Source organism: Periplaneta americana, chromosome 15, assembly GCF_040183065.1.
Source record: "Periplaneta americana isolate PAMFEO1 chromosome 15, P.americana_PAMFEO1_priV1, whole genome shotgun sequence".
Taxonomy (NCBI): Eukaryota; Metazoa; Arthropoda; class Insecta; order Blattodea; family Blattidae; genus Periplaneta; species Periplaneta americana.
The window spans coordinates 66,763,405-66,790,157 of record NC_091131.1 but is presented as its reverse complement, the minus strand read 5'-3'; the positions used below and the strand labels follow the sequence as shown (position 1 = coordinate 66,790,157).

Below are 26,753 nucleotides of genomic sequence, written 5' to 3'. Positions count from 1 at the left end.
CGTGCACGCGCGGCTTTTACATTGCAAGTATGAAAAATTGTTTTAACACACATGGGCAATTTAACTTACCTCAATAAGATTAATAAAATACTAAAGGGAGTATTGTAGTCAATCGATTTAATACACTTATACAGGGACATCATTTTATTTTTACTTCAATTTTTATTGTACCTGAGTTTTTGAATGTACTTCACTCCCACTCCTTCTACTAATGAAGTTCCCCAATTGTCCTCGACACAGAACCAAGGCCGCGTATAGTAAACAGCACTGAGTTAGTGAGTATAGTACGTTCCAGAAATATGTTCGCGTTTTCCAGTGACGAAAGAGCTTTCAATATTGAATCATATTTTCGCACAGGTACTGTCCGTTTGCCTACGTCGCATCCCGATTTCCTTCACCTGCTTCTGCACCCCCCCCCCCCCTGTAAAAGCTGGGCTGTCTTAGCTCTTTTCTGAAAACATTAATTTTTGTTAGGAATTGGACGTTTACGTAATATTATACAACTATTTAAAATAACTTAAATAAAAGGGCCTCGTTAAGTAATTAACTGTCACGTGATTTCTCCCCTTTCTACGATCCTGCGGCATAACCACTTGGACGGACAGTAGATAGCATGTCTGAGTAATTTTATCTGTGCGGGTCGGGCAGAAGTGAAGATTGAATTTACAGTACATAAGGTACTCTTTGATAGAGTAGGTACATTAGTTACTGGTACGAAGGACGAAACTGGCAATTGGAATTAGATGCAATAATCTATAGTGCAATAATATGCACAAAAGAACTGAAGCCTGTATCGAAATGAACGGCCACCATTTTCAAAAATGTGTTTAAATATTCATATTATGATTATTTTTCAATTTAACTTCATTCTCTATATTGTACGCTAATGTGCTGTAGACAGTGTAATATACACTGCATAAGGAATACGTTCGCATGAATAACTCAGTTCGTGAGTAAAAACACTTATTCTTAATACAGTACTGTATTTTGATTAAATAAAAAACTAATGAAAATGATCGAACTCAAAATCGCGATATTTCCTAGTTTACGTAAATGGATGAACTACTTTTCTTCCCTCCTATACCTAGTAGAATGATTTGTTTGTGCTTTACGCCAGTATCATGGAACTACAGTCTTGGAAGGGGGTAGCAAACTGTGTTTCCGGTTCTCTAAAGGTATATTCAGGTTAATATTAAAAATGTTAGTAAAAATAAAATGATGTCCCTATAGTAAGACAATTGAGAGCGGATAAGTTTAGTAACACCACAGTCTAGTACAGCGGTGGCGAAAATGTAATCGTGCGCCGAGCCACTGTGTAACCTGCAACGTGCATAGCACCTATGGAGGGAGGCGGACACCCGAAGGGGAAGTGAAGCAACTGTCTGACTTATTAACGGATTTTCATTTTCCTTACATCGAGCACTTAAATATAATTTTATATAGTACAAAGCTACAAACTAATGTTTAGTACGTGTAACGAAGAAAGAAATGAACAATATCACAACCTAAAATTAACTGCCTTCAGAATGTCTCTGCGACAAAGTTTCAAAATCAGGAATTATGTCACTTACTGCCAGTCGTAGTTGATCATGTCAGTCATGATCTAAATTTGGTTTTTACTATTTTAATTGCTGAAAATAATTTTTCACAAACGTAAGTTGTAGCGAACATGGCTTCAACAGAGCAAGCGAAAGAACGACGCTTCGGATATTTATTTTTTGGCAAAGATTTGAAAGTTCAACATTTGTCAAGTCCTTACATCTAGCTTTCATTTGACATCACATAGTAAATCAGTGAGTTCAAATTGAAGAGCTAACCGCATTATTCGTACATCTGCTGAAAAAGTTTCGACGTACAGAGATGATGATGATGATGATGATGACGACAACAACAATAACACTTAACCTTTTAATATTTCATCAGTAACATGTAGTATAATGCCGTTTTATGTTATGCAACCGTTTTCCTCGTAATACTTGTGAACACATCACACATTTAATATTCTCATCATATTGACAGCAAAAAAATGCGTCCTCCCATCCTACTTGGAACTTTCGTACATGGTTTCGAGAGAGACATACGCCACTAGCAGGTCAGAGACAAATACAAATGGAACGGAGTTTGACTCCAGTGAGTGAGAGGGTGGGGGTTAGCGGAGGTTAGAAGCAACGAAATGCACAGCTATCACTGCGAGTCACAATGTCTCGCGAGTCACGTTCTCGCCACGGCTGGTCTAGTATAACAGTCACGGAGCTGAATACGTAGTAAATATGCATCCATAGATAAATGCTAACCACTAGGATCGCTACTATCGCCTCATTACAGACAATGCGAAATAGTACCTGCACAATCTATTGTTCCTAGTACCCTCGTAAACTCAAGCTTCGTGATTGTATATAGTAGACTGTGGTAACACCATCATTCGAATATTTATCACATTAGTTCTTTGTATACCATATGAGTTAATTAATTCGTAATCTGTCATATTCACTGTAATAAGATTAACAGCAAACTAATGAATTTAGTTCTATTATATAATAATAATGAAGTCAAATGTTTAATACCTTTGAAAGTATTTGATGTTAATTGTGTGTAAGCATACTTTTTAAGAGTTTGTTCATAAACAAATTCGTAGCGTAATAGCTATGACAGTGGTTCACTGAACGAAAAGTTCTAGGATCGAATCCCGGCATATTCGAAGCTGTCATGCAGCCCATTCCAGTTTAATGTGAAGTAGTTAGTAGAATAAAGTAGATAGAGGAGAAAGAGGGAAGTAGATTAAAACATGTGAGGAAGGAAGTGCGGTAAGGTGGGAGAAAGAAAGGGAGGTGTCGGGGACAGCAGTGACTGATTCTTGGATGTTACCCAAAATCCTACTTAACATGTGTATGACGTTCTGTTACTCTCATGTAATGAATTTGAAGAATGTTGTTACACTTGTTGAAGGCTATGACGTCTAAACTGTTCATTATAAATCTTCATCGTAATCAGGCTTCGAGACTTGGAACCCGATACAACAAGTTTACTGTGCATGTACTATAGGTTGTTGACTCGCTGTAGGTAATGAAAGGTACAGATGTGTTGAGGTAACAACGTTGTTATTTGGAGTAGAGTACGGTAGTATGGGGAAACACACACATATGGACATTCTAAAAGTAAATATACATTACACAATGACAATGTCAAAAGAATGTGAAAAGCGTTTAATTTCCTGTCTTTTATAAGCGTTTGTGTTTAATTATACACAGTGTTAATGGTGGAAATAAACATGTAGCAATTTTAATTTTTTCATTTATCCTATTGGTCGTCTTTAGGAAGTGCAGTTACAGTACCGAATTGCAATGTACTACAAGATACATTTTCAGTGTCTCAAACGTAAATCTTTTTCGGTTATCTGCCAAACACAGTCTGCACTGTGAAAATCTGCGCTCTACGTCGCATGACGTGACAAGAACAAAACTAAGAAACCTAACATCTTTGCAGTCTCTAAGAGACAGTCTTTTATTCTCGGGTGACTCTTGTCCACTAATTTGCTGTTTGTATTACACAATGTTCCATATCCGTTATTTTTACATAAAACTGATTCTCACTTCTGTTTTACACGTTCAGTACCCGGTGTACTTGGTGTCTCATTAATGCTGTGGCCATTTCCTCAATTAATTTGAGGGCTTCCGGCATCTCTTGCTCTGTCTTTTCTAACCGTGTAATAGTTTCAGACACAGTTTTAAAATAGTTTTGTATGAAAACCAAATTATTCGTCAGAACCTTCAAATCCAGAGCGTTTTCCTTTGCGTATTTGTTGACATTCATTCTACAGTACCCCCACCCACTATACGCTTTACCACTATACTCAGTACGCCGTTATGCGGATTTCCCACTGAACTGCTCTATTGGGTCCGAAGTTTCGAAGCCTGATTATAATCATCATCTATCCACCCTGAATTGTATAGAGTAAACCCAAACTAGCTCTGTTCATTTGGCCATTTTGATGATTTATACATATACAGTATATGGTTATGTTTGAACCCTATATCATATTTTAAACTTGTTTTCTACTAAAACAACACCAATCCTTATCTAAAACTTTGTGATGCTGTGCATACTTATCACTTGAAAACTCGCTCAGTCCGTAGACCTGTGGATAAAAAACTAGTCCAGTCCCTTCATAAAAATGGACCGAACGCGTTTTGAGATCACACTTTTCAATTTGTAGCGTGTGTTGGGCATGCCTGTGGCCAGGCAGCACAGGGGTTTCCTCCAGGTAATCTGTGGCATTCCAACAATTCTCCATTCCGAGTGTAATGTAGATCCACTGCCTGTGCTGCACCCTAGATAGTCTCTGACGAAGTAAGTGGTCTATGCTTCTCGGCACTAGCGGCATCTCTGAGCACGCTTGTAGAGTCAAAGTGAATAACGGCAAGTTAAGGATCCTGCTTGCTTACTTACAAATGGCTTTTAAGGAACCCGCAGGTTCATTGCCGTCCTGACATAAGCCCGCCATCGGTCCCTATCCTGTGCAAGATTAATTCAGGCTCTATCATCACATCCCACCTCCCTCAAATCCATTTTAATATTATCCTCCCATCTACGTCTCGGCCTCCCTAAAGGTCTCTTTCCCTCCGGTCTCCCATCTAACACTCTATGTGCATTTCTGGATTCGCCCATACGTGCTACATGCCCTGCCCATCTCAAACGTCTCGATTTAATGTTCCTAATTACGTCAGGTGAAGAAAACAATGCGTGCAGTTCTGCGTTGTGTAACTTCCTCCATTCTCATGTAACTACATCCCTCTTATCCTCAAATATTTTCCTAAGAACCTTATTCTCAAACACCCTTAATCTCTGTTCCTCTCTCAAAGTGAGAGTCCAAGTTTCACAACCATACACAACAACCGGTAATATAACTGTTTTATAAATTCTAACTTTCAGATTTTTTGACAGCAGACTAGATGACAAAAGCTTCTTACCTGAATAATAACAGGCATTTCCCATATTTATTCTGCGTTTAATTCCCCCCCCCCCCCGAGTGTCATTTATATCTGTTACTGTTGCTCCAAGATATTTGAATTTTTCAACCTCTTCGAAGGATAAATCTCCAATTTTTATATTTCCATTTTGTACAATATTCTGGTCACGAGACATAATCATGGATTAATTACTGTTATAGATATTATTACTGCATTACGTGTGTCAAAATGTGTTTAGAAGATCTCAGAATATGTAATGCGGAAATGGGATCATGATTATTCTGTCTTCTCTGTTAACGTAAAAAAATAAATACAAATATCAATATGTAAGCTATCAAGCGAAATGAGATGTTTACAGAATATATGAATGAAGTTTAAAAATTGAGGTACAAGACAGTGCCATACGGATTAGATTCACATAATGCATATACTGCACAACTCCTTACATTTTGTGTTTAGTGAGTTTAATCAACTGTCCGAAGAAAAGTTTGAACCTCATAAGTGACACCAGTAAGGCATCACTCATGGTGCAACTAGGCAATGCGGTAGTGTGGCCAGTTCCTTTCCCCCCTCCATTGCATACATCGCCCACTAGCTACGTATTACACTAGTCAGACTTCAGATGCATACAAACAATGTTCTTTCTCTGACACATATCGTCAAATGAGGTGTACTGCCTGATTATGTTGAAATAAAAATGAAATATGAGACATTCCTTCAAGAAAATATGTTGATAGAATAAAAAACATTAATAAAAATAAAAATAAAAATAGACAGTGGATTCACAGAATTCCGATTATTACGTGAATATGTTTTTGTTTTGTATTTTATTGTAAGAAAATTAAGAATTATGTTAAGTACGGTGACCAACTTCTGATCGCAAAAATACGGGAGACTTAGTCACGACAGATATTAGCGCAATTTTTTAAGATGTGAAGCCTGGAATCATTGATGGAATGGTTTATATATGTAATATAAAACTATCAATTTAACTATAATACAAATATTATTTAGCTCATAATATTGAGTACAGTAATATTTAAAAATATATTGTTTCCTAGTTTAACGTATTTATAGGCCTATTTGTCAACAAGATGCTTCAGAACATTTACTTTGTTATCCTGCTACGCAAATTGAAAAAAAGAAAAAAAAAACTCTTTACAATTATAGGCGCATACAGTAACACCAAAGATTATAGAATTACCGGAACTGGAACTGAATTTTATTCATTGGCACCTACTAAACTACTGTTTATATCTAAATACATTTGGCGGGTATTATTATTAGATTACATTAAAAATTAGCGATCATGATTGATAAAGAAAAATAAGAGAGGATTAGGAGATCGATACTGGAGCCGGGAAGATAAAAAAAATACGGAAGTTTCCGGAAAATACGGGAGAATTGGTCACCCTAATGCATACCTGCACAAACAGCGCTCAACGAGCGCGCGCGCTCCTTGGGAGCGGGAGAGCAGTGTTTTCCGCTCGCCGAAAAGGAGAGGAAGATACGTCAGAATGACATAGATTTGCTATGGGTAGAGAAGGGGGAAACGACCACTCAGTTATTTAGTGGAGTGCAGTGTGTAGGCCTATTCTCAGTAACTGTTTTACGTTGCTTACTTACTGCTACAGTACAGTATGGAGGAATCTAAAAGACGGAACATAACATTGAACATTTAACGATTTACAGCTCGAACGTATTGATCGTTTGAATAATACTACTAGCCTGGTTGAGTTTTACAAGACTAAACATTAGCAATAATATCAACGACTACACAGGCTGGCTGTGAAAATGATTTGTATGTTTGGCTCAACATTTATATTAATTTGTGAGCAACTCTTTTCTATAATCAACTTTAATAAAGGCAGACATCGAACATCTGTAACTGATGTTTCATTACGATCAGTAGGCTACTGTTCCTTTCAGCTGCCAACAGCATAAAACCTCGTTTTGATGTACTGATAAATAAAAATATAACAAAATGATATTGTACATTTAAGTAGCTATAGAATTTCTATTATTTCTGTAAAATAAATATTTCTTTATTAATTAATAATAGTCCAAGATAGTTTTGCAAATACTTAACGGGAATTCATTACATAAACACTCGTAATAGTACTTCCTATTGTGTATATTTTGTACGAGATAACCCCTTCTTCCAGTCCACCCTTATACAGAGCGCAGCTAATATCTGCATTCCGCTCATGAGCTGTGAGCCGGCTCGTAGAGCGCAAACCTTGTGCAGGCCTGCCATAATGGTAAGTAACGTCTTCTGAAAATGATATGCGATCACACATATTACAATATTGTAACCAAATTTATTTTCAATGAACTGTTTATTGATATAACTAAACATCTTCTTATAACGAGATCTGTCTTCACCACTTACAATACATACACTTTGTAAAGTGTTACTAGATACATCATTATTATGTCATTCTTATAAATATCTTTGTTTTCTTTTTATTTCATATATTTTCCATTTCGTTCCTATCACATTTTTTCTCTCTTTTATGTGAAAATACATAGGTTGCATTTTCACTATCTTTAAGCTCTTTTTACCGTTTGCAATACTGACACAGGTACGCTGCTCTTTACTTTCTTGTGTCCATGTTTAATCAACACTAACTAATTAGATTATTATATTTTTAGTCTACCACATAAATAATAAACTCTTCCATTTTCATTTGACTCCCCTGTATTACACGGATTTGTCATTGACGTAATAACTTCCTTGACAGTATCGTATTATATGCAGATAACGCTAGTTGCTTATTAGATAATGCTTGTCGCTTATTCGTTTGAAAGTACGCAACTCTGGACAATGGCACCAGACGTATATTTTAGCTTGTGCAGCATTTAGCAGGGGCTTCTTGAATAGTCTTAAGCTAACTATGTTAGATTTTCTCATCGATTCTACAGTTCTCTCAGAAAAGAATGAGACGCTAGAATATTCTAAATCCCAGATACATGACACTGTGCATGATCTGAGACACCGACCACAAGACAGCACGTAATTGAGTTATTTAAATTCACTATATTTGGTTTGTTGTTGGAACTAGTTCTGAAACTCACTTGAAAACTGCTAGTTTATATATGCATATTACTCTGTGAAAAGATTTATTAAATCTACATACTTAGACGTCAACAAACAAAATTTGATAACACAATCTCAAGGGAAAAAATAGAACTCTCTGCATCATAATCTACAGTTAATTCCCGATTAACACGAAAATCGTCTGTAGCTGCATTTAGATTGGCAACAGGCCATGACTGTTTGGCCAAGCACCTGCATAGAATTGGAATATATCAATCCCCTAACTGCCCATTGTGCAATTCAAATCAAGAAATGGATTCGGAACACCTCAAAATCTGTGCTTCAGTGGCTGACCATGACAATATCATTGAGAAATATTGGAGTGCAAGAGGTCAAATGACTTTATTGTCAAACGCCTGGCATTACAAAACAACAACAAATATATATATATATATATATATATATATATATATATATATATATATATATATATTAGTAGCTTGTGCAGCGAATGCTGCGAACTAAGTTATTATAAATTCAAATACAATTTTTCAGATTTAAGTTCCAGAGAGAATACCAAGAATTTTGAGACTTATTTGCTTTCATAATAATGGAAAAATACTTCACGGAAGATGTAACATTGAAAAAAAGTAATAACTCAATGAAGTGTAACCCTGTCAAAATATTTCTTTTCAGAAGCTTTCCTCTTAATGTTTTTTTATGCCAAATACTTTTTCTTGAACATACCCATCTTCAATTCTATGAGTTTCAATGTGAAAACGCAAGTAACAATGTCAGATGATCAGTGTGTTTTTCAAGTGGGAGTAAAGCAGTAGCTATTTCAAGTCATTATGGATTGCAGTTGAGAGTTAAGAAAATGTCAGGTATGCCATGCTTCGAACAATAGACATAGCATCTTGATATAACTGCTGGATGATTCGTGAACTGCCTTGAAATATATTATAGAAGGCAAAATCACTATTATTAGGAAAATATGTTCCAAATCACTTCAGCAAAATGCTCCATTAGTGGCGGTAAACTTCGTGAATCACCTTGTATAAATTTTAGACAAAAGTTTCCATTTGAACCGAAAGAATATGCATATTATCAGTTGAAGTGATTTCAGATTTGTTTGCACTGAACTGAAATAATAAACGACGTCGATTTTGTTGCAGGTTGCAGAGGAACTCAAATCCTGGAATATGGAGATGAGCAAAAGTCTGGTGAGTCTTTCAGGGCGCATATTGCCAAGCGAGTACGTAATCCTGGGTTCTAACACCAAGTGCGAGTCAGGTGGAGCCAGTGACTGGACTAATTCATTGCGCTGTGAGTGGTTTTACCTTCATCCAAATCTAAACTTAAACCATAGAATTTGGTGCATTCACAATTAACAACATGGATGTAGGGAAGAGAATAAACTTGTAACTCTTCAAAAGTTCGTAGACGTAACAAAAACATATCTTGTTATGAAATAATAAAAAAGTGATGACGACAGTGTACTCTCAACATCACTGCCATTATAATCATCGCCATTAACAGCAGCAGCAAACATGAGATTTCCCCTTTAAATATGTAATTTTGTAGTTAGTGATCTAGTCATCATTTCCTTTGTGTCCTCAGATTTATTTTTCATTCAGATTTTTAATGCGATCTGCAGTTGATGATAATAATCTTCCATTTTATCTATATTGTTTTTATTGTTAATTTGCTTCAGTGTTTTGCATTTATTTTTTCATTGCAAAACGTTGTGCTCCTCCAGTGTCTCAATGATTTTAATTAACGTCTTTTCCTCTCATTTATTCGTTATATTCTGGCAGGTTAGGGTTATGTTCGATACATGCACTAAATCATAAAAGCTTAGCCAGGAGATATTCAGACATGTTTATATAACGGTTTCATTCAATAAATTGAACATCCTTTCATAGTGAATGGAACACAATCAATAGTAAGTAAGCTTAGCGTCGTGCATTACAGGCGCTATGTTCAGTTCAAGTTTACCGACTCTGTAGAACCGCAGTTGGCTTTGCGTAAGTAGATATGTCATATTCATTCCAAATTCGAACTTACCCCTTCAAGTTCGTTGACCTCTCCTCCCTTCATGCTTTAGCTGCGTAAGGATTTTGAACAAATCTTATGAAGTTTTATATACTGTAGTTGCAAGTAGTGATAATTTTTGTTACAAAATTATTGTTAAACATCAACAGGAACATGGATGGGCAACTCGTGCTCACAAAGTGCTAAAAATCTTGACACAAAGAAAGACAGATGGAGCCAGCCGCAGCAGTTAAGGTACAGTTTCGTTTATGCGATGGTCACATGCGATGATCGCGAGCAACTGCTGCACGCGTCACTGCATTGACACGTTGAATGGAAACCAGTAGAACCGGTTTGGTTTGTGCAACGAGCGCAGGCTAGCGCATACTTTCGCTGCAACGGCGTCGGAGACCAGTCAGGCTGCAGCAGACGCGTGCGTTGTAGTGTTTTTTGTGCAGTTCACGTGATTCAGTTTTCAACGATTTTGTCGCAAAAAATGAATTTCAGTAGAGATGATGACTCAAAACTCATAGAACTTGTTTCAATTTAACGTGTATTCTATGATCCTTCACACAAGGATTATAAAAATGTTGTATAAAGAGACAACATTTGGAAAGAGATCGCCTCCAATTTGAAAAAGGATACAAGTAAAGTAATCATTATTTTTTTAGAAAAGTTTTAAATTTAATTTTTATTTATTTATAGTATAATTACATCACAATAACCATGCAAAGTAATTTTCACAGTAAAATCATTTTAGCTCCATTTATATATTAATTAAATTACCATTAAATTACACTACTAAACATGTAACAGAATGCAATACTCAGGGTATGTTCTTGAACATGTTTCACTCCTTGTTTTCAACTCTTGTTTTATATAAAGAACTTGATGAAAGATGAGTGGAACGGAGAAAAATTCTCTCCGGCACCGGGACTTGAACTCGGATTTTCAGCTCTACGTGCTGACGCTCTATCCACTAAGCCACACCGGATTCCCATCCCGATGTCGGATCGAATTCTCTAAGTTTAAGTTCCACCTCTTGGGTTCCCTCTAGTGGCCTACCCTCATGCACTGCGTCATAGATGTATGATAGTGGCACAATGTCCACACATGTGCAGAGGTACTTCGGTACATCATAATAATTGATAAAATATGTTTTCTTTTTCCTTCACAAAACACTAGCACGTATCTGGAAACATAAACTTAGTATACTCGTGTATCATTTTAAATATATTAATAATGTGCATTAACTTTCACAGTAAATACACATTAACGTTTTATATTAAAAATATTAATTTATAGTGTAAGAGAGTAAAATTAGATTTTATCTGCTAGTGGAAAATTTAGCATATAGGGTGTTAGTTGGGAGACTGGAGGGAAAAAGGCCTTTGGGGAGGCCAAGACGTAGAGATGGGAGGATAATATAAAAATGGATTTGAGGGAGGTGGGATATGATGGTAGGGACTTGATTAATCTTGCTCGGGATAGAGACCGATGGCGGGCTTATGTCAGGGCGGCAATGAACCTCCGGGTTCTGTTGAAAGCCATTTTTAAGTGGAAAATTTAGCGCCAAACAGAGGCCGAGGATGATATTTTCCACGAGTTCATAAAATCTGTTTACTCTCGTGTGCTATACATTATTTTATCCACAACTTGTACCTAAGTTTAATTTTAAGTTTACCGTAGCCCTTTCCTTTGTAATGTCTTGTTTGCGAAGAAGTTAAAATGAATAAATGCATAGATTTTATTGCTGCTAGTGTTGTTTATCATGGAGAGAGTGATTAAAAATAATAATTCACTGCTGTGAATAAAGTCATTGTTTAGGTTGATAACGACGCTGAAAGAAAGACCAGTTTAGAATTAGATAGCAGTCACGGATAACATTTTAACTCTCTTTATGTCTTGAATTAAAGTACAGTAGTACTAAATTGCACTACTAAAACACGGAACAAAATGCAGTAGGCCTACTCTGGATAGGTTCTCAATATGTTTCACTCCTTGTTTTCAACTCTTGTTTTAACTTTGTTCATATAGGCCCTACGATTTTTAATATTATATTTATAATGTACACTATTGTTAATTTTGGGGTAAATACTCAATTATCAGAATGGTCATTCCATACTTGCCAAATCACTTTTGGCAACACAAAAAAGTACTGGTGAAACGACCTGTATGGAATGTACAATAGCAGGTAAGAAATTACATCGTCATTATGTGGTCTAAACGTTATTTCCTTATTGCTTTGTCTTGCCATTCAACTTTGCCTTCTCTGAAGCAGTTTCGAATTTGAAAACCTTCTGCCTGAGCGAAACCTCCATTTATACAAACAATGCGTCTGCCTCTGAATGTCATCCATTGTAGGCTGCTGCTGCATCGCACACGACAATGCTTAAACGAAACTACCCCACTCCTTGCGTCGATCGCTCGCGTTCGTTGTATGCAGTCATCGCATGCAACCATTGCATAAACAAAATTGCACCTTTACAAGTTGTTTGTAGTTACGCTGCAGAAGCATTCAAAGCAGTTTATTGCCACGGTGCGCTGTGGCGGCTCGTGCAGGTGGTCATGATATCTACTCCAAGATTTGTATTTCAGAATGACGCATGGTAAAGGGTGCGGCAAAACATCCTCCCTAATTTAAAGTTTAAATAAAGGACAGATGGATCAAAATAAGGAAACTGTATTAATATGAACTGTATCTAAACAGTGGGAAATTTAGGTTGACATGCGTTGCCATAGCGATATCATATGACATGCGCAAAACAACAAGAATTGAATAGAACATTGAATACACGGAATTAACATTCGATTAGTGCAAATTGTAATCTGTAACGAATTCCAAGTATGCCGTGGACGGGTGAAGAACGTGCTTACGCTGTGGTATCGTTTCTGGTAAGTGGTAATTCCGTTGTCGCTGCTCAGATGCTTCCCGGATGCTTAATTTCTTCAAGTGACGACGTCCCCTGGCCAGCACGATCACCAGATCTTACACAATGCAATTTTTTTCTATGGGGGCATCTTAAGGCTGAGGTGTTCAAACATCGGCCGAGGACTTTGCCAGACCTAAAAAATGCAATACAGGAAGAAATTGGTCTTATTCCTCAAGAAATGCTAGTTAAGAGTGATTCAGAATTCCCGAAGTCGCATTCAACAATGCATTGATAGTGAAGGACACCACTTGAGAGACACGTTATTCAAAAAATGAAAAATTCCCACTGTTAAGATACCATTCATGTTAATAAAGTTTTTTGCCACACCCTGTACAGTAATTATAATAGTTTTAGTTTAGACAGACTGTATCTTAACACACATATTAAAATTCTATTATTGCGAAGCTTTCTAAATAATAATAATAATAATAATAATAATAATAATAATAATAATAATAATAGTAATAATAATAGCAATAATAATAATAATAATAATAATAATAATAATAATAATAAGAATAATATAGCAGATCGTTCTGGATATAGTATTAACAATAACAATGTCTTATTTACCATGTCATCTTTATGTTGCGAAGTGTTTCCTAAATAATTCAATAAATTATGAAAATAATAGTATATTTTCCTTCTGGATTTCTCGCATATTATGTTGGTTATTAGGTTTAGTAAAATTTAATTTGTCTGGCAACATGAAATTCGTTGCTTTGACTGAAAAGTTTACGATTCACGAAACCTAACCTAAAAATGTATTTAGTTTGATCACGTGAATTAATTACACGAATTCCGAAAACAGAATACCACTTTGAAACGTATAGCCGATTTAAAACACTTACAAGCACTTTTTTTTCTTGGAGAAGTCGGTACCATGCTATTTTCTCTCTTGGATATTTTAATAAAAATCTAAACACGAAAGAAATTTATTAAAATGTGAAATATATTTCTGTCCATGTTTCATACCAAATAGGTCTATAAGCTATTTCTTATTTAATTAGGCCTACACTTGCCTGAATATAGAGTTGAATTGAAATCAGAACACAAGAGAACTGAATTGTGTATTGATATTAATATTAATATCAGTATTACTAATTAATTATTAATTCACAAGATTAGATACTTGTATTTCCATCAGTTTCCTTTACTGCAAACCGAAATTATTGCTGCCAACATAACAGTAAGAAAATAGCTGCCAATTGTAGTATTGTCAGTACCCGAAATTCAAAACCTAAGTTGCTGATAGAAAATTCAACCCGAGAGCTAGAAAATCACTATAATCCACTAGTATATGTAGTAATAGGGGAAAAATTGTTAGGTTTCACCCACCCTTAAAGTATTAAGTAAGCTTATCCGGAGTATACGGGAATATATTTCGATATCTTCTTAAGTCCACACTTGTGGAGTAACGGTCAGCGCGTCTGGCTGCGAAACCAGGTGGCCCGGGTTCGAATCCCGGTCGGGGCAAGTTACCTGGTTGAGGTTTTTTCCGGGGTTTTCCCTCAACCCAATACGAGCAAATGCTGGGTAACTTTCGGTGCTGGACCCCGGACTCATATCACCGGCATTATCACCTTCATATCATTCAGACGCTAAATAACCTAGATGTTGATACAGCGTCGTAAAATAACCCAATAAATAAATAATATCTTCTTAATTTCTGATTTGTAGATGCAATGTTCCATTGAATTGACAGTATTGATGATAAAGATAGTTCTTTGTGATAGGTTGTGAATGATAATATCTGATTTATTTGCTGGAATAATTTTATCTGTTGTTGTTTATTCAACTGTCCGAAAACAGATTTCAACTTCAAAAGTGATACCAACAAGGCACCATTCATGAAGCAACTAAGCCAGGAGAAGGAGGTATTGGGGTCGGATTGCCAGTTACTTTTCTCCCTCCATTGCGTACATTGCCGAGTAGCTACATATTACACCAATCAGATTTCAGATGTATACAAACAATTGTTCTTCCTCTAACACATTCCGTCAAGTGAGGTGTACTGCCTGATAATACATGTACAGTACATATCAGCCAAAACCTCAATCAGGGGTAAATTTTTGTCTGTATGAACTGATATATCATTGTATAACTTGATGGACACTGGTTTAATATTGTGTGCCTTGCTTTATACTCAAAATAGAATTCAATTTTTTCTCCACTCAGCCCGAGTCTGGTTACAGAGTTAATGTATGATATTTTCAGTCAAATTTTGTCAATGCAGATAGCTTTGTTGGCAAAATTTGTACTCCTGTAGTCATATGCTCTGTTGTTTCTTGTAAATGATAGAAAATTCTGCATTCATCTTTGAAGAGCTCATATGCAAAACAAGTTATATCCCCAGAAATGTTTCTCAGAAAAGAGCAAAATGTGCCACACAGTATATTTACAGTGTATTTTATAATTATTTTTCATCATCCATTTCCTTCTATAGTAACAAGGTTTTAGAGCAAATATTGGCCTTCAATATTCTTCCTTCATCAAATTATTTAAATTTAAAAAGTGGATATGAGTTGATTTGCACAGATCTGCATATATAACTTGTATTGCACTTAATCGTTATATGCGTGGATATTGATTTTGAACTTACTAGTACTGTAAAATATTGAACAAAGAATTTGGTTATCAGTTCAAATTATACACATTATTATTTTCATAATATTTTACAAAATTACTGAAAAAAATATATTTTTTTAAGATTTCCTGCTGAAATTTTCACAGGAATAAAGATCTAATTTTATGATTAGCAATGAAAATTATACACATAGTTGTTATCATTGCAAATTATACACATTATTGTCATAAAATTCAAAATTACTGAAAAAAATATAACATTTTTAAGAATGCCTGCTGAAATTTTCAGAAAAATACAGAACTAAATTTGGATACATTTTTAAAAAGAGTAACAAAGAAAGTTCTTTCCAAACTTTAACCAGTATTCTGTTCTTTTGGGGAATTTCTACACATGCTCTACAGGAGGTTCAAGAGAAACACAATTACAGCTCTCATTGGGTTCTTCATGGTCTTTCCTGCTGCTGGCGTTGACTGTAATTCCTTGTAGAAGGTCAGTCTAGGATCTTCTCTATAATTCAGTCCACTCTTTGCAAGAAGAATGTGAATATCCCTTATCTTGAGTGCAGATATCAGCCTCGAAGCATTTGTAGTTGTAAGCGGGCGCTGCAAATGATCGCATCCCTTCTTAAGTAGTGAAACAGGAGAGCAACTGCAACTGAAGAAAAACGATTAATGATAGTTTCCTGTACTGTTTCTCTGTTTACTGTTAAAGAAGCAAATGGATCACTATATCTGGTTTTCTTTCCTCTTTGCCTGTCTGTTTCGTTACCCTTCCTCTTCCTGGAACCCACGTTTCCTTCCTCAACTGTCACCATATCTTCCATATTAGCCACCGGCGTGGCTCAGTCGGTTAAGGCGCTTGCCTGCCGATCTGAAGTTGCGTTCGGGCGCGGGTTCGATCCCCGCTTGGGCTGATTACCTGGTTGGGTTTTTTCCGAGGTTTTCCCCAACCGTAATGTGAATACAAGGTAATCTCTGGCGAATCCTCGGCCTCATCTCGCCAAATATCATCTCGCTATCACCAATCTCATCGACGCTAAATAACCTAGTAGTTGATACAGCGTCGTTAAATAACCAACTGAAAATCTTCCATATTTTCCATTCTCTTGCCACTCAGTTTGCTCTCACCACATTGACTGTTACAAACGATTAAAATTATTTAAAGTAGCAAAATTAAAAAAAAAAAAAAAAACCTGTTGCACATAACGTTAATAAAAGGAAAGAATGGATATAACTTAAACTGAAGCAAACATCTTTTTGGATGTAACTTATTTTGAGTCGAACGCAGGTTTTTGTCATCCTGTCAACTGGAGGATATACTCGTAACTTTTTCTGCGCAGAATATTACACGTATAGACGCAGGAAACTCCTAAGGTAGCAGTAGCAGCAAGATCTCGATTATTTTTAAACATGGATATAACTTGTTTTGCATTTAATAATAATAATAATAATAATGATGATTTATTTAACCTGGCAGAGTTAAGGCCATACGGCCTTCTCTAACACTCAACCAGGAGTAAAGACTGCGTTACAAAAACACTACAAATTTACAAATTACACTACAATTTTACGCACAAAATTGAATAAGATAATAATAATAATAAAAAATAAACAACAAATAAGAAGAAATCGGACATAATATATAACATACAGAAAGAAAGAAAAAAGCATAATAATATGTGAACAGCAGGTCAAAATAAATGAGGCATACAAAAAAAAGACAATTATTCATAATAATAATAATAATAATAATAATAATAATAATAATAATAATAATAATAATAATAAAATAAGAATAGTAATAATGATGATAATAATAATAATATAGCATTTGAGCTCTTCCTTTGATGTCCAGTTTCTAGTGTTTGTGTTTTATAGTCACTACTTCTGCTGCTAGTTTCCAGTGGATTTTCACATCATTTCATCGTACAAGATACAAGATGAGTCATGTGGATTAGTACGTGTTCACCACAAGCATCTAATTAATATGTTGGATAGAATAGAAAAATAGATGATGGGATGTCAAAAGAGAGTGTCACTATTTCAGTCCCAACGTCATCTCAGTCCATCAGAACTTTCATCTAGTTTTCATCACGACTTGAAAGTTTGTAATGGTGTTGCAGCACATCCTATGCTGTTGTCGAAGGCTGTAAATACGTGGCTAGTGGTGGTGCCGGAGCACCTTCTACGTGATACTATTGTTTTCGTGACAACTTTGCGTACCACAGCCTATAAGATGGGGCTACAGCTACCAGATCCATCATATCGACAGCTGTGCGATGATCGTCTGACTAGCTATATGGATGGTCTGCAGGGTGGAATAATATCCACAAATCCTGAGTTGATCCTGGTCGTGCTGCCCAACAACAGGTCTGATCGTTACAGGTATGTGAGAGCTACCTTTCCCATCACATCCTACTCCAGAGACCTATTCTCTCTTGCTCACTGATGTATTATATTGCAGTGCCGTAAAAAAGAAGTGCTGTGTCGATCACCCTGTGCCCACACAGGTGATCCTGCATAAGAACATCTCGGGAAGCAAAATGAAGCCCGTTGCCGTTAAATTGGCAATTCAAATGAATTGCAAACTTGGTGGAGCGCCCTGGACTGTCGAGATTCCACTGCAGGTGAGTCGCTTGAGAAATATACCCAAATACCCAATTTTCTGTGAACGTCTGTAAAAGACATAGAAATTGCGTGAACTAGTTGGTACAACAATGTTGTCAGTTACATGGACATTAATTAACGAAAAATACAGTTGCGTTTTCGTTGCGCAGTCTTAGTGTGTAGTCTGGATCTATGATCTATACGGAGTGTCCCAAATTGATGTATACACAGTTTGAAACACCATTTCTCAACAACAAGATGAGACAGAAATACGATGTTTGCGATTTTGTACTCCTTAAGCCCGTACATTTTCAAAATGACCACCTTCCGCCACAGTACACTTCAAACAACGACGTACAACAGAGCGACATGCCAACTGGATTGTTGCTAATGGAATATCATACAGGTATGTTCAATCTGAACTCTCAGTTCCTCCAGTGTTAGTGGTTTTGTGGCGTACACTGCGTCCTTTAGAGCTCCCCGTAGGTAGAAGTCTAGAGGGTTAAATCCAGAGATCGAGGTGGGAACTCCTCAGCACTTCCTCTTCGTCCTATCCACCTCTGATTGAGTGTGCGATCGAGAAAATTCCTCACATTGACATGAAAGTGAGCTGGAACCATGTCTTGTTGAAAGTAAAACCCATTTTCATTCTCAAAGAGGTCATTAAGACGTGAAATCGTTGTTTCCAACATTTGCAGGTATTTCTTACCCTTGACAGTTCCTTCGAAGAAGTACGGCGAAATTATTTCTCTGGAAGACAGACCACACCATACTGTTACTCCTGGAAGATTGATGGATTTAACCCCTCCAGACTTCTACCTATGGGAAGCTCTAAAGCAGGCATGTCAAAACCCTGCACATTGTGCAGTCGCGCACATTGTGCACTTGTCTCTGTGCGATGTGCACTTTCTATTTCCCTACCTGGAGGAAGTGAATCGGCTTGGAGGGGAACGCGACATGGCTGTACTTAACCTGCAATAGCAGAACAGCTTTGGTTTCAGCAACACAGATCAGTACGGGTGCTCATTGAGCTGTGATTGTGAATGCGTTATGAAAAATAGGGAGGAGCCCACAGATATAATGAAGAAGAGAAATCACGAATCATATAACATAACTGTTATGATGTTTTCCTCAGCCAACAGTAGTTGTTTTAAAATGAAAGGCTTTCATCATATCATGTGGACCTAATAGTGATGTGAGAATTTAAATCAGATTAGTAAAGTTCTCAAAATATGATATTCGCCAGCTCTTATTTCTTAATTAGTACTCTCACGGCAAGACAAACATGACAATGATGTTGTTTTGGAGTCTGTACTAACACAGCCATCAATGGTTAGACGACTTACAACTTTTATTTGATAAGTTGATAAGTGATGAGAATATTGAGTGAAGAATACATGTGAGGGTTTTGAGGTTGTAAGGGAAGGAAGAAAGCAACTATTTGTAAGGCGGAAAAATTTTCTGGAAAAATAATACATAATGGCGAATTTTCCATCTCACGCTACTATATTATCTTAATATACTTACGTTAATAAATCTTTAAACCTGACATAAAGAAAATGTCCTCGCTTCACAGCTTGTGAAGTACCCTTTTAACTCAATTCAATAACGCTCCCAACTTGCTGATACTTGCTATCAGCGTTTTCCAAATAAACTATATATAAATTTAAATTCAAGCTTAATTTATGCAATTTATTAATCATAATGTGAATTTATATTAATATACAGCAAGGAAATGATTCCAGTGTAAAAACCTCACAATGTCCTATTGCATGTAATTGGGAGTGCACCAGTGGTTCCAATAATGCTTGAGGAACAATGAAAGAGTATTACCTACTTTGAAATAATCAGTACCTACTACGTAAAATGAAATACTGTTTTCGTATTTGTTGTTTCGAAATTACTGCAATATTTATATTTTCTTCAAATACTGTATACAAAACATTTAAATAAATTATTCTTTACAAACGACTGCTTTGTGAATTGTAACTGAGTAAGTCTATTGTTTCTTGTGTTACAATTATTGTCAAATATAGACACTGACAATAATTGTGTTTTTTCCTTCTTCTAAGTATGTTTATAATGTCCAAATGTCAATTTAATTGAACACTAGAAGCGCAGAATAGATTTTTGTACATCCCTCCCGCTAAGAGCTGGTAAGAACAACACGTGAATGACGCAATCTGCACAGACCGGCGTTCCGCGCACATACACTGCACTTTCAGTGTCTGATTTCTGATATGCCTGCTCTAAAAGGATACAATGTACACCACAAAACCACAAACACTGGAGGAACTGAGAGTTCAGATTGAATATGCCTGTAGTAACATTCCATTACCAACAATCTAGTTGGTATGTCGCTCTGTTGTACGTCGTTGTTGGGAGTGTACTGTGGCGGAAGGGACCATTTTGAACATGTACAGGCTTAAAGAATACAAAACCGCAAAAATTGTATTTCTGTCTCATCTCGTTGCTGAGAAATAGTGTTTCAAAATGCGAGACACTCTGTATACATAACAGTTTTGTACAATGTAATAGTTTGTATTCTGTAATCTATAATTGGGTACGGATTTTTAGGTCCAATAAACTTTCGTTTTAAGTTTTTTATATATCTAAAATAGGCTTAATAGGTTTTTGGCCATGTTTACGAACAATATTAAGGCATAAAATTCTAGTTTTAGTTATTTAAACAGATAAATTAGTTATTTATTTTACAAAATTTCTTTTCCAGTCCTTGTTTCATCTGCTTGAAGTTTTCTTTAGCAGATTTTTTTTTCATAAAAGAGGAAATTATTTCTAGTATTTATTATATAGTGAATCAGTGAATCGGTGAGCCATACCGGAAGATCAACATCAACTACCAGGAACATTTTGCTAGTTGCTTGAATCTATCCAAAGATCACTCCACAGTATAGAATACAGACAAAAATAGTACTTTCGAGTCGCTGCATTTCACTGCTTATAAATAAATATAAGTTAAACTGTAAAATAAACTTCCGTTCCTACAACGGTCACTTTTAATTAGACCAGGCGTCGTCAACCGATAGCACAGTCGTGCTGGCTGTAGCTGCACAGTGCACAAGTCTACACGTGAATCAGTCCCCATCTTTAGTCTCTGCTGACATGGCTCATTCTCCAGCAAGGCAGGCAATACGTTAATAAGAAAGTCCTGAAAGTCTCTGTGGTAGCACGTATGACCCTATTAATCTATCATCAAGAACGCCTGCCCATATGTTGATTGCGAATCGGTGCTGATGTCTTGTTTCTTCAACTACATGGGGATTTTCATCATTTCACACATGATGTTTACGAAAATTCACGACATCGCCTCTGCTGAACATCGCTGATATCCCCAACCAGACTTTTGTTTTCAGTATTCTTTACGACGTATCATTATTCCATGCCAAGGGTATCAACTATAGTAAGATTATTTGGCAGTCTGCTGTATTGTAAGACAGAGAAAAGCACCATAAATGGACGTCACGCAACTCCTATGAACAAGTTTCAGATCTCAGAAAGTATGTGTTATAGGACCCATGTTTATTAGATACAGTAGAACCTCTATTATCCGTGGTAATGAAGGTGGTGGACTGAACGGTTAATCAAACAAATCGGATAATCCGTACCATAAAAGATTTTTATAAATTAAGTGCATAATACTTTGGCCTAAAATTTTGTGATTTCCTTCATGGTCTTGTGTTTAACGTGCTTTGTAGTGGATAAGGAGTTCACTAAAATTTCGGTTGTTAACGACGGCTTCTGAAAACCAAGAGTTGTTGGTTGATTGTCTGTGGAAATACAAGAATAGTAGAAGTCTCATGTTGGAGATATACATACTTTATACTCCTTATCCTTTTTTTTTATTAAATCGCTTTCAGTTGTACTCGTGTACTTTGAAGCAACATTAATCACAGTTTCTCCTTTCTCAAACCTCTCAAATATTTGTCATTTTTTCAATAATTAACACAATACGTTTTCTTTTGACAATTGTGGAGGACATTTTGCATAGAAGTTATATATACGACCACTCGAATAATAAGGGTAAAGATCTGAATGGTACACGGGTTTGTGGAAGTTCTTGAGGTAATTTCTTTGAAAGCAGGTAGTGACTATTTTACAAGTAACTACTGGTATTTCTGTTGTCGACAGCGAAGCATTCCTACTAAGTACGTATATACTATGTAAAGGTAAAAGTACTTTTGGAAAACTACCTAGAAAAATATTGTACAGTACGGTACTTCATATTTTTTCTGCAGAAAAAAAAAGCTAGGAAAAAAAGTCGGATAATCCAACAATCGGTTAATAGGGTGACGGATAATCGGGGTTTTACTGTATTGTTTTCTTGTTTTGATGTATGCTATCACCTCCTAAAATATGTTGTTGTTGTTTTCTAATGCCAGGCGTTTGACAATAAAGTCATTTGACCTTTTGCACTCCAATATTTTTCAAAGATATTATCATGGCCAGCCACTGAAGCACAGATTTTGAGGTGTTCCGAATCCATTTCTCCTCCTAAAATATTGGACACTTTTTAATACTCTGTATCAGACTTATCAGGCCCAATTCCCAACATGCATAGTAAATTACATTCGCGCGTAAATATAATACTAATACTTATAAATAATATTTAACAATGTGAGATTTATTTTCAAGACTACCGATAGTTTATTGAATTGATTTTCTCTTAATATGTTAAATATCTAAATAATTGTATTTTACAACTAAGTAATTAGCTTTACATTTCTAATGTATTCAGATTAACTGGTAACTCAGATAAGTTTCAGTAATATATAAATCTTTCTAGAAAACTTAAAACTTTAAGTGTTAAAATTGTTTAAAAAAAGTACCTACCTTGTATGACGTGACTTCGTGTCTTCGCCGGCGTCCCTTGAACTGTTGATACTTCAGCTCGTCTTGCTTCTCGGTGTTTGCTGTCGTCTGTGGTGAGGGTTTTTCATCATCATCATATCCCTCAAGTATTAGACCCTACAGGATCTGTTACGGTCTCATGCCAGCGCTTTTGTGGTCTTCCCAATTTCCTCTTTCCTCTTGGTACATAAGTAAGAATCTGTTTAGGCCATCTAGTGCGATCCATCCTTTCGACATGTTTTTTCCACTGAAGTCGATATTGTTGAACAAAATTAACTATAGGATCCATTTTGAGTTCCTGCAATATGTCCACATTTTTACGGTGTTCCAGCAAAGAGCGGTGAGGGTTTTTGTACGATTAAATAATGTGTATGTGTGTGCTGAATTGTAATTGCATACTTCAATAATTATAGTCTTTCACAACGTATCTACTACTACTACTACTATTATTATTATTATTATTATTATTATTATTATTATTATTATTATAGTAACTTATGTATTTGTATTAATTGTAGACCTGGTTGAGTGGAAAAAAAGGTCTCAAAGCCTTCACTCTGTCAGGTGAAATAAAATACACTATTATTATTATTATTATTATTATTATTATTATTATTATTATTACTATTATTATTATAGTAACTTATGTATTTGTATTAATTGTAGACCTGGTTGAGTGGAAAAAAAGGTCTCAAAGCCTTCACTCTGTCAGGTGAAATAAAATACACTATTATTATTATTATTATTATTATTATTATTATTATTATAGTAACTTAAGTGTTTGTATTAATTGTAGACCTGGTTGAGTGGAAAAGAAGGTCTCAAAGCCTTCACTCTGTCAGGTGAAATAAAATACACTATTATTATTATTATTATTATTATTATTATTACTTGTTACTATTATTTAATACACACACTGTGGCACTACAGTTCTTGCAGAATCCTGGTCGCCTTACATAATATATCACTCCGCACTTTCCTGTCCTTAGTCTGTTTCCTCTATCTTTTAACAACCATTCATCCTAAATAAGTTACACTCAACCTCATCCATCCATCTTGCACGTGGCCTTCTTTGTTCTCTCTTTCCATCTGGTTTCCCATTCAAGACTTTTCTTGGAGTTCTTTCGTCTGGCATTCTATAGACTTGTCTCAACAATTTTAGTTTTTGAACCTTAATAACAGTTACCAAATCCCTTTCACCATAAAGTTCTTACGATTCTTTGTTTGATTTTAGTCTCCACATTCCTCTGTCATTTACCGGACCAAATAATTTTTCTCAGAACTTTCCGTGCCCATGTATTATTTCTTGTGTATCCTTTTTTTTTGTGAGTGTCGGGTTTCACTTCCATACATTACAATGGGCCTAATCAGTGTCTTATAAATATTTAATTTCACTTTCCTGGATATATTCTTGTTTTGTAGGCTATTTTGCAATGCAAAACAAGTTCTATTTACCAGACATTAATGTTGTTTAGATTTCCATTTTAATGTTGTTATCTTCTGTTATTATTTAATATATGTAACAATTATTTTTAAAACACCTACTTATTAGATGTTTAAATGTCTAAAAAATAAATATTAAAATTGCAGAATAAAAGGTTCACCAATATGTGTATACGATACAATTAACTTTTTTTTTGCTCTTATTTGCAAAGGGCGGCAAAATCTATAAAGACCAGAGCATTAGAACTCTTAAATCCGGACCTGGGCAAGTAATACCTTTCACAAAACCCTTGACAGTCGAGTCTGTTTCTTTCTCGAAATAAAATGTCTTCTCAATTTTGAGACATATTAAAATGAACCATAATCAGTATAATAGAGATCTATTCAGTAAGCGTAATATTGTGATAGGTAGGCAAACATCATTTTCGAGGATAGTTGTATTATTTACATTTTCATACTTGTATGATTTTTACACGTACAATGCTCATTTCGAATTGTATCAAACTGAGTGACACTATTAGAATTTCATTTTCGTTGACGTCCTTCTGCCTACTGTTACCACAGGAGAGAGGAGAAACGGGAGTGACGGACAAGATGAACCGAAGCTTGTGGTGGGGATGACGCGGTGATGTAGAAGAGGAAAACTCTGGTTACAAATATAGTTATTTATTTAAACAATTAGTTTCTCCGCTGGGTCTTGGGCAGGGCAAACGAGAGTGCCTTTGAAAAAATCTCGAATATTGAAACTTTTGGTCCTCTGACTCTGATTTAAACTAGTCGAATATGTAACGATGCCTAGGACCGTAGATATAAGGAGTGAAGGGTAACAGGAGTGTCTGGAGAGCGACGAAATGAATCTTGCTCGACAAGGAACGATTATTGCAGGTAGGAGAATTGTGAGATGGGAAGGGGGTTGGTGAGGTTCTAGACTATCGGGAGCTCTTCAGACAAATGGCCCTATCTTCAATTATCGAGCTTCCAGACTTGGCCCGAGACTCCGACTTCTGAAGTTAGGTTTGAAGGAAGGACTAGGGTTGAGCAAGCCGGGGTGAGTGTGGAAAGTTGAAGTTAGGAATGCTACAGACGTGAAGAGTCGAGGCGAAGAAGAGAAGGTGAGATGTAAGTTTTTTGGAAAATGAGGGGCCTCTCCGCCTCTGGCTTGAGCCCGAGAGAGGTGAATGAAAGGGGACGAAGAAAAATGAATGATGTTTAAAATGGCAGGCAGGGTAAGCATCCCTTGCCTCCATTGGTTCCCGACTTGCAATTCACTAACCTTAGATCGAGGTTCCCAGCTAAAAGCCGTTTGCCCTCTCAACTAACAGTAGTGTATTTTCCCCTGTAAATGATTATATGAGACATGTACACGCTAACAGTTGAATTGTGAATGAAATGAAGTGAAGTTAGCACCATACCTCGCAGATGTTAATGAGAGGTGGAGAGTCCAGTGCTCTGGTCAGTTCTGTCCTAGTCACGTTTTTGTAGTGGCGCTAGGGAGACTCGTAACCTGTTACCAACAAAGTGGTGGGCTACTCGTTTCCGTAGAAGCCGTCTGGCTGCCTGGTTGGCTGTGGCAAGTGTCGTGTGTCGTTCCGTGGGGTTTGTGTCTGTAGTGAGTAAGGAAATAGTGAATGTCACTATTTCGTCCTGTAGTCTGTTTAGTTGCCGGTCAATGTAGGATTCTATTTTCTGCATAGCAGAACGTAGAACCCCCTCGACCAGCTGTTCCGTGGTTGTTTTGTCTGTCCGAAAAAATCGAAAAATCGAAAAATCGAAGGAGAATTGGGAGGAAAATTTAAAAGGTACGCAAAACGCGTCCTTGCAAGGGGTTGGGGGCTGTACAAAACTAAATATGTGAGCTCCAAGCCTGTTGGCCACTAGTCTCACTCCGGGCTACGCTGCTCCCCTGAAGGAGCTGTAGAAAATTTTGAAGGGGAAGCCGAAATTGGACGTAACCTCTTAGGTACCACATACGCGAGGGGGGCTGAGATTGATCAATTGATCACGGAACGGGGCGAGGAGGAGTTGGCTGGTGTTTGCCGTTAGGATGGCAAGACGCCGTCATCTGTTGTTCGATGACAAAGCAGGTGAAGGCCGTCGGAAGAAGCGCCGTGAAATCTAAGCTGCAATTTGAGGGGTCCCTGTCCTTTCAATTTGCGACTTATTGAGTGACCTCGTATGTTTAATAGACTATTAATATTATCTGAACTAGGGCATACATAATTTATAATAAAGGTGGAATATATATGGGGAAGGGCATATAGGTCCGTGGCCCAT

At 36.4% G+C, this 26,753-nt stretch overlaps 1 protein-coding gene across 1 annotated transcript in view; it reads left to right on the top strand.

Annotated features, from left to right (window-relative positions):
• The window catches only part of LOC138715070 (piwi-like protein Siwi), a 53,355-nt gene that overhangs the window by 17,707 nt on the left and 8,895 nt on the right, over positions 1 to 26,753 (top strand). The window contains exons 10-12 of the mRNA XM_069847552.1: positions 9,183 to 9,333; positions 17,684 to 17,945; positions 18,025 to 18,187. Of these exons, the coding sequence (XP_069703653.1) occupies positions 9,183 to 9,333; positions 17,684 to 17,945; positions 18,025 to 18,187 (576 nt within the window). The remainder of the gene's footprint in view (positions 1 to 9,182; positions 9,334 to 17,683; positions 17,946 to 18,024; positions 18,188 to 26,753) is intronic.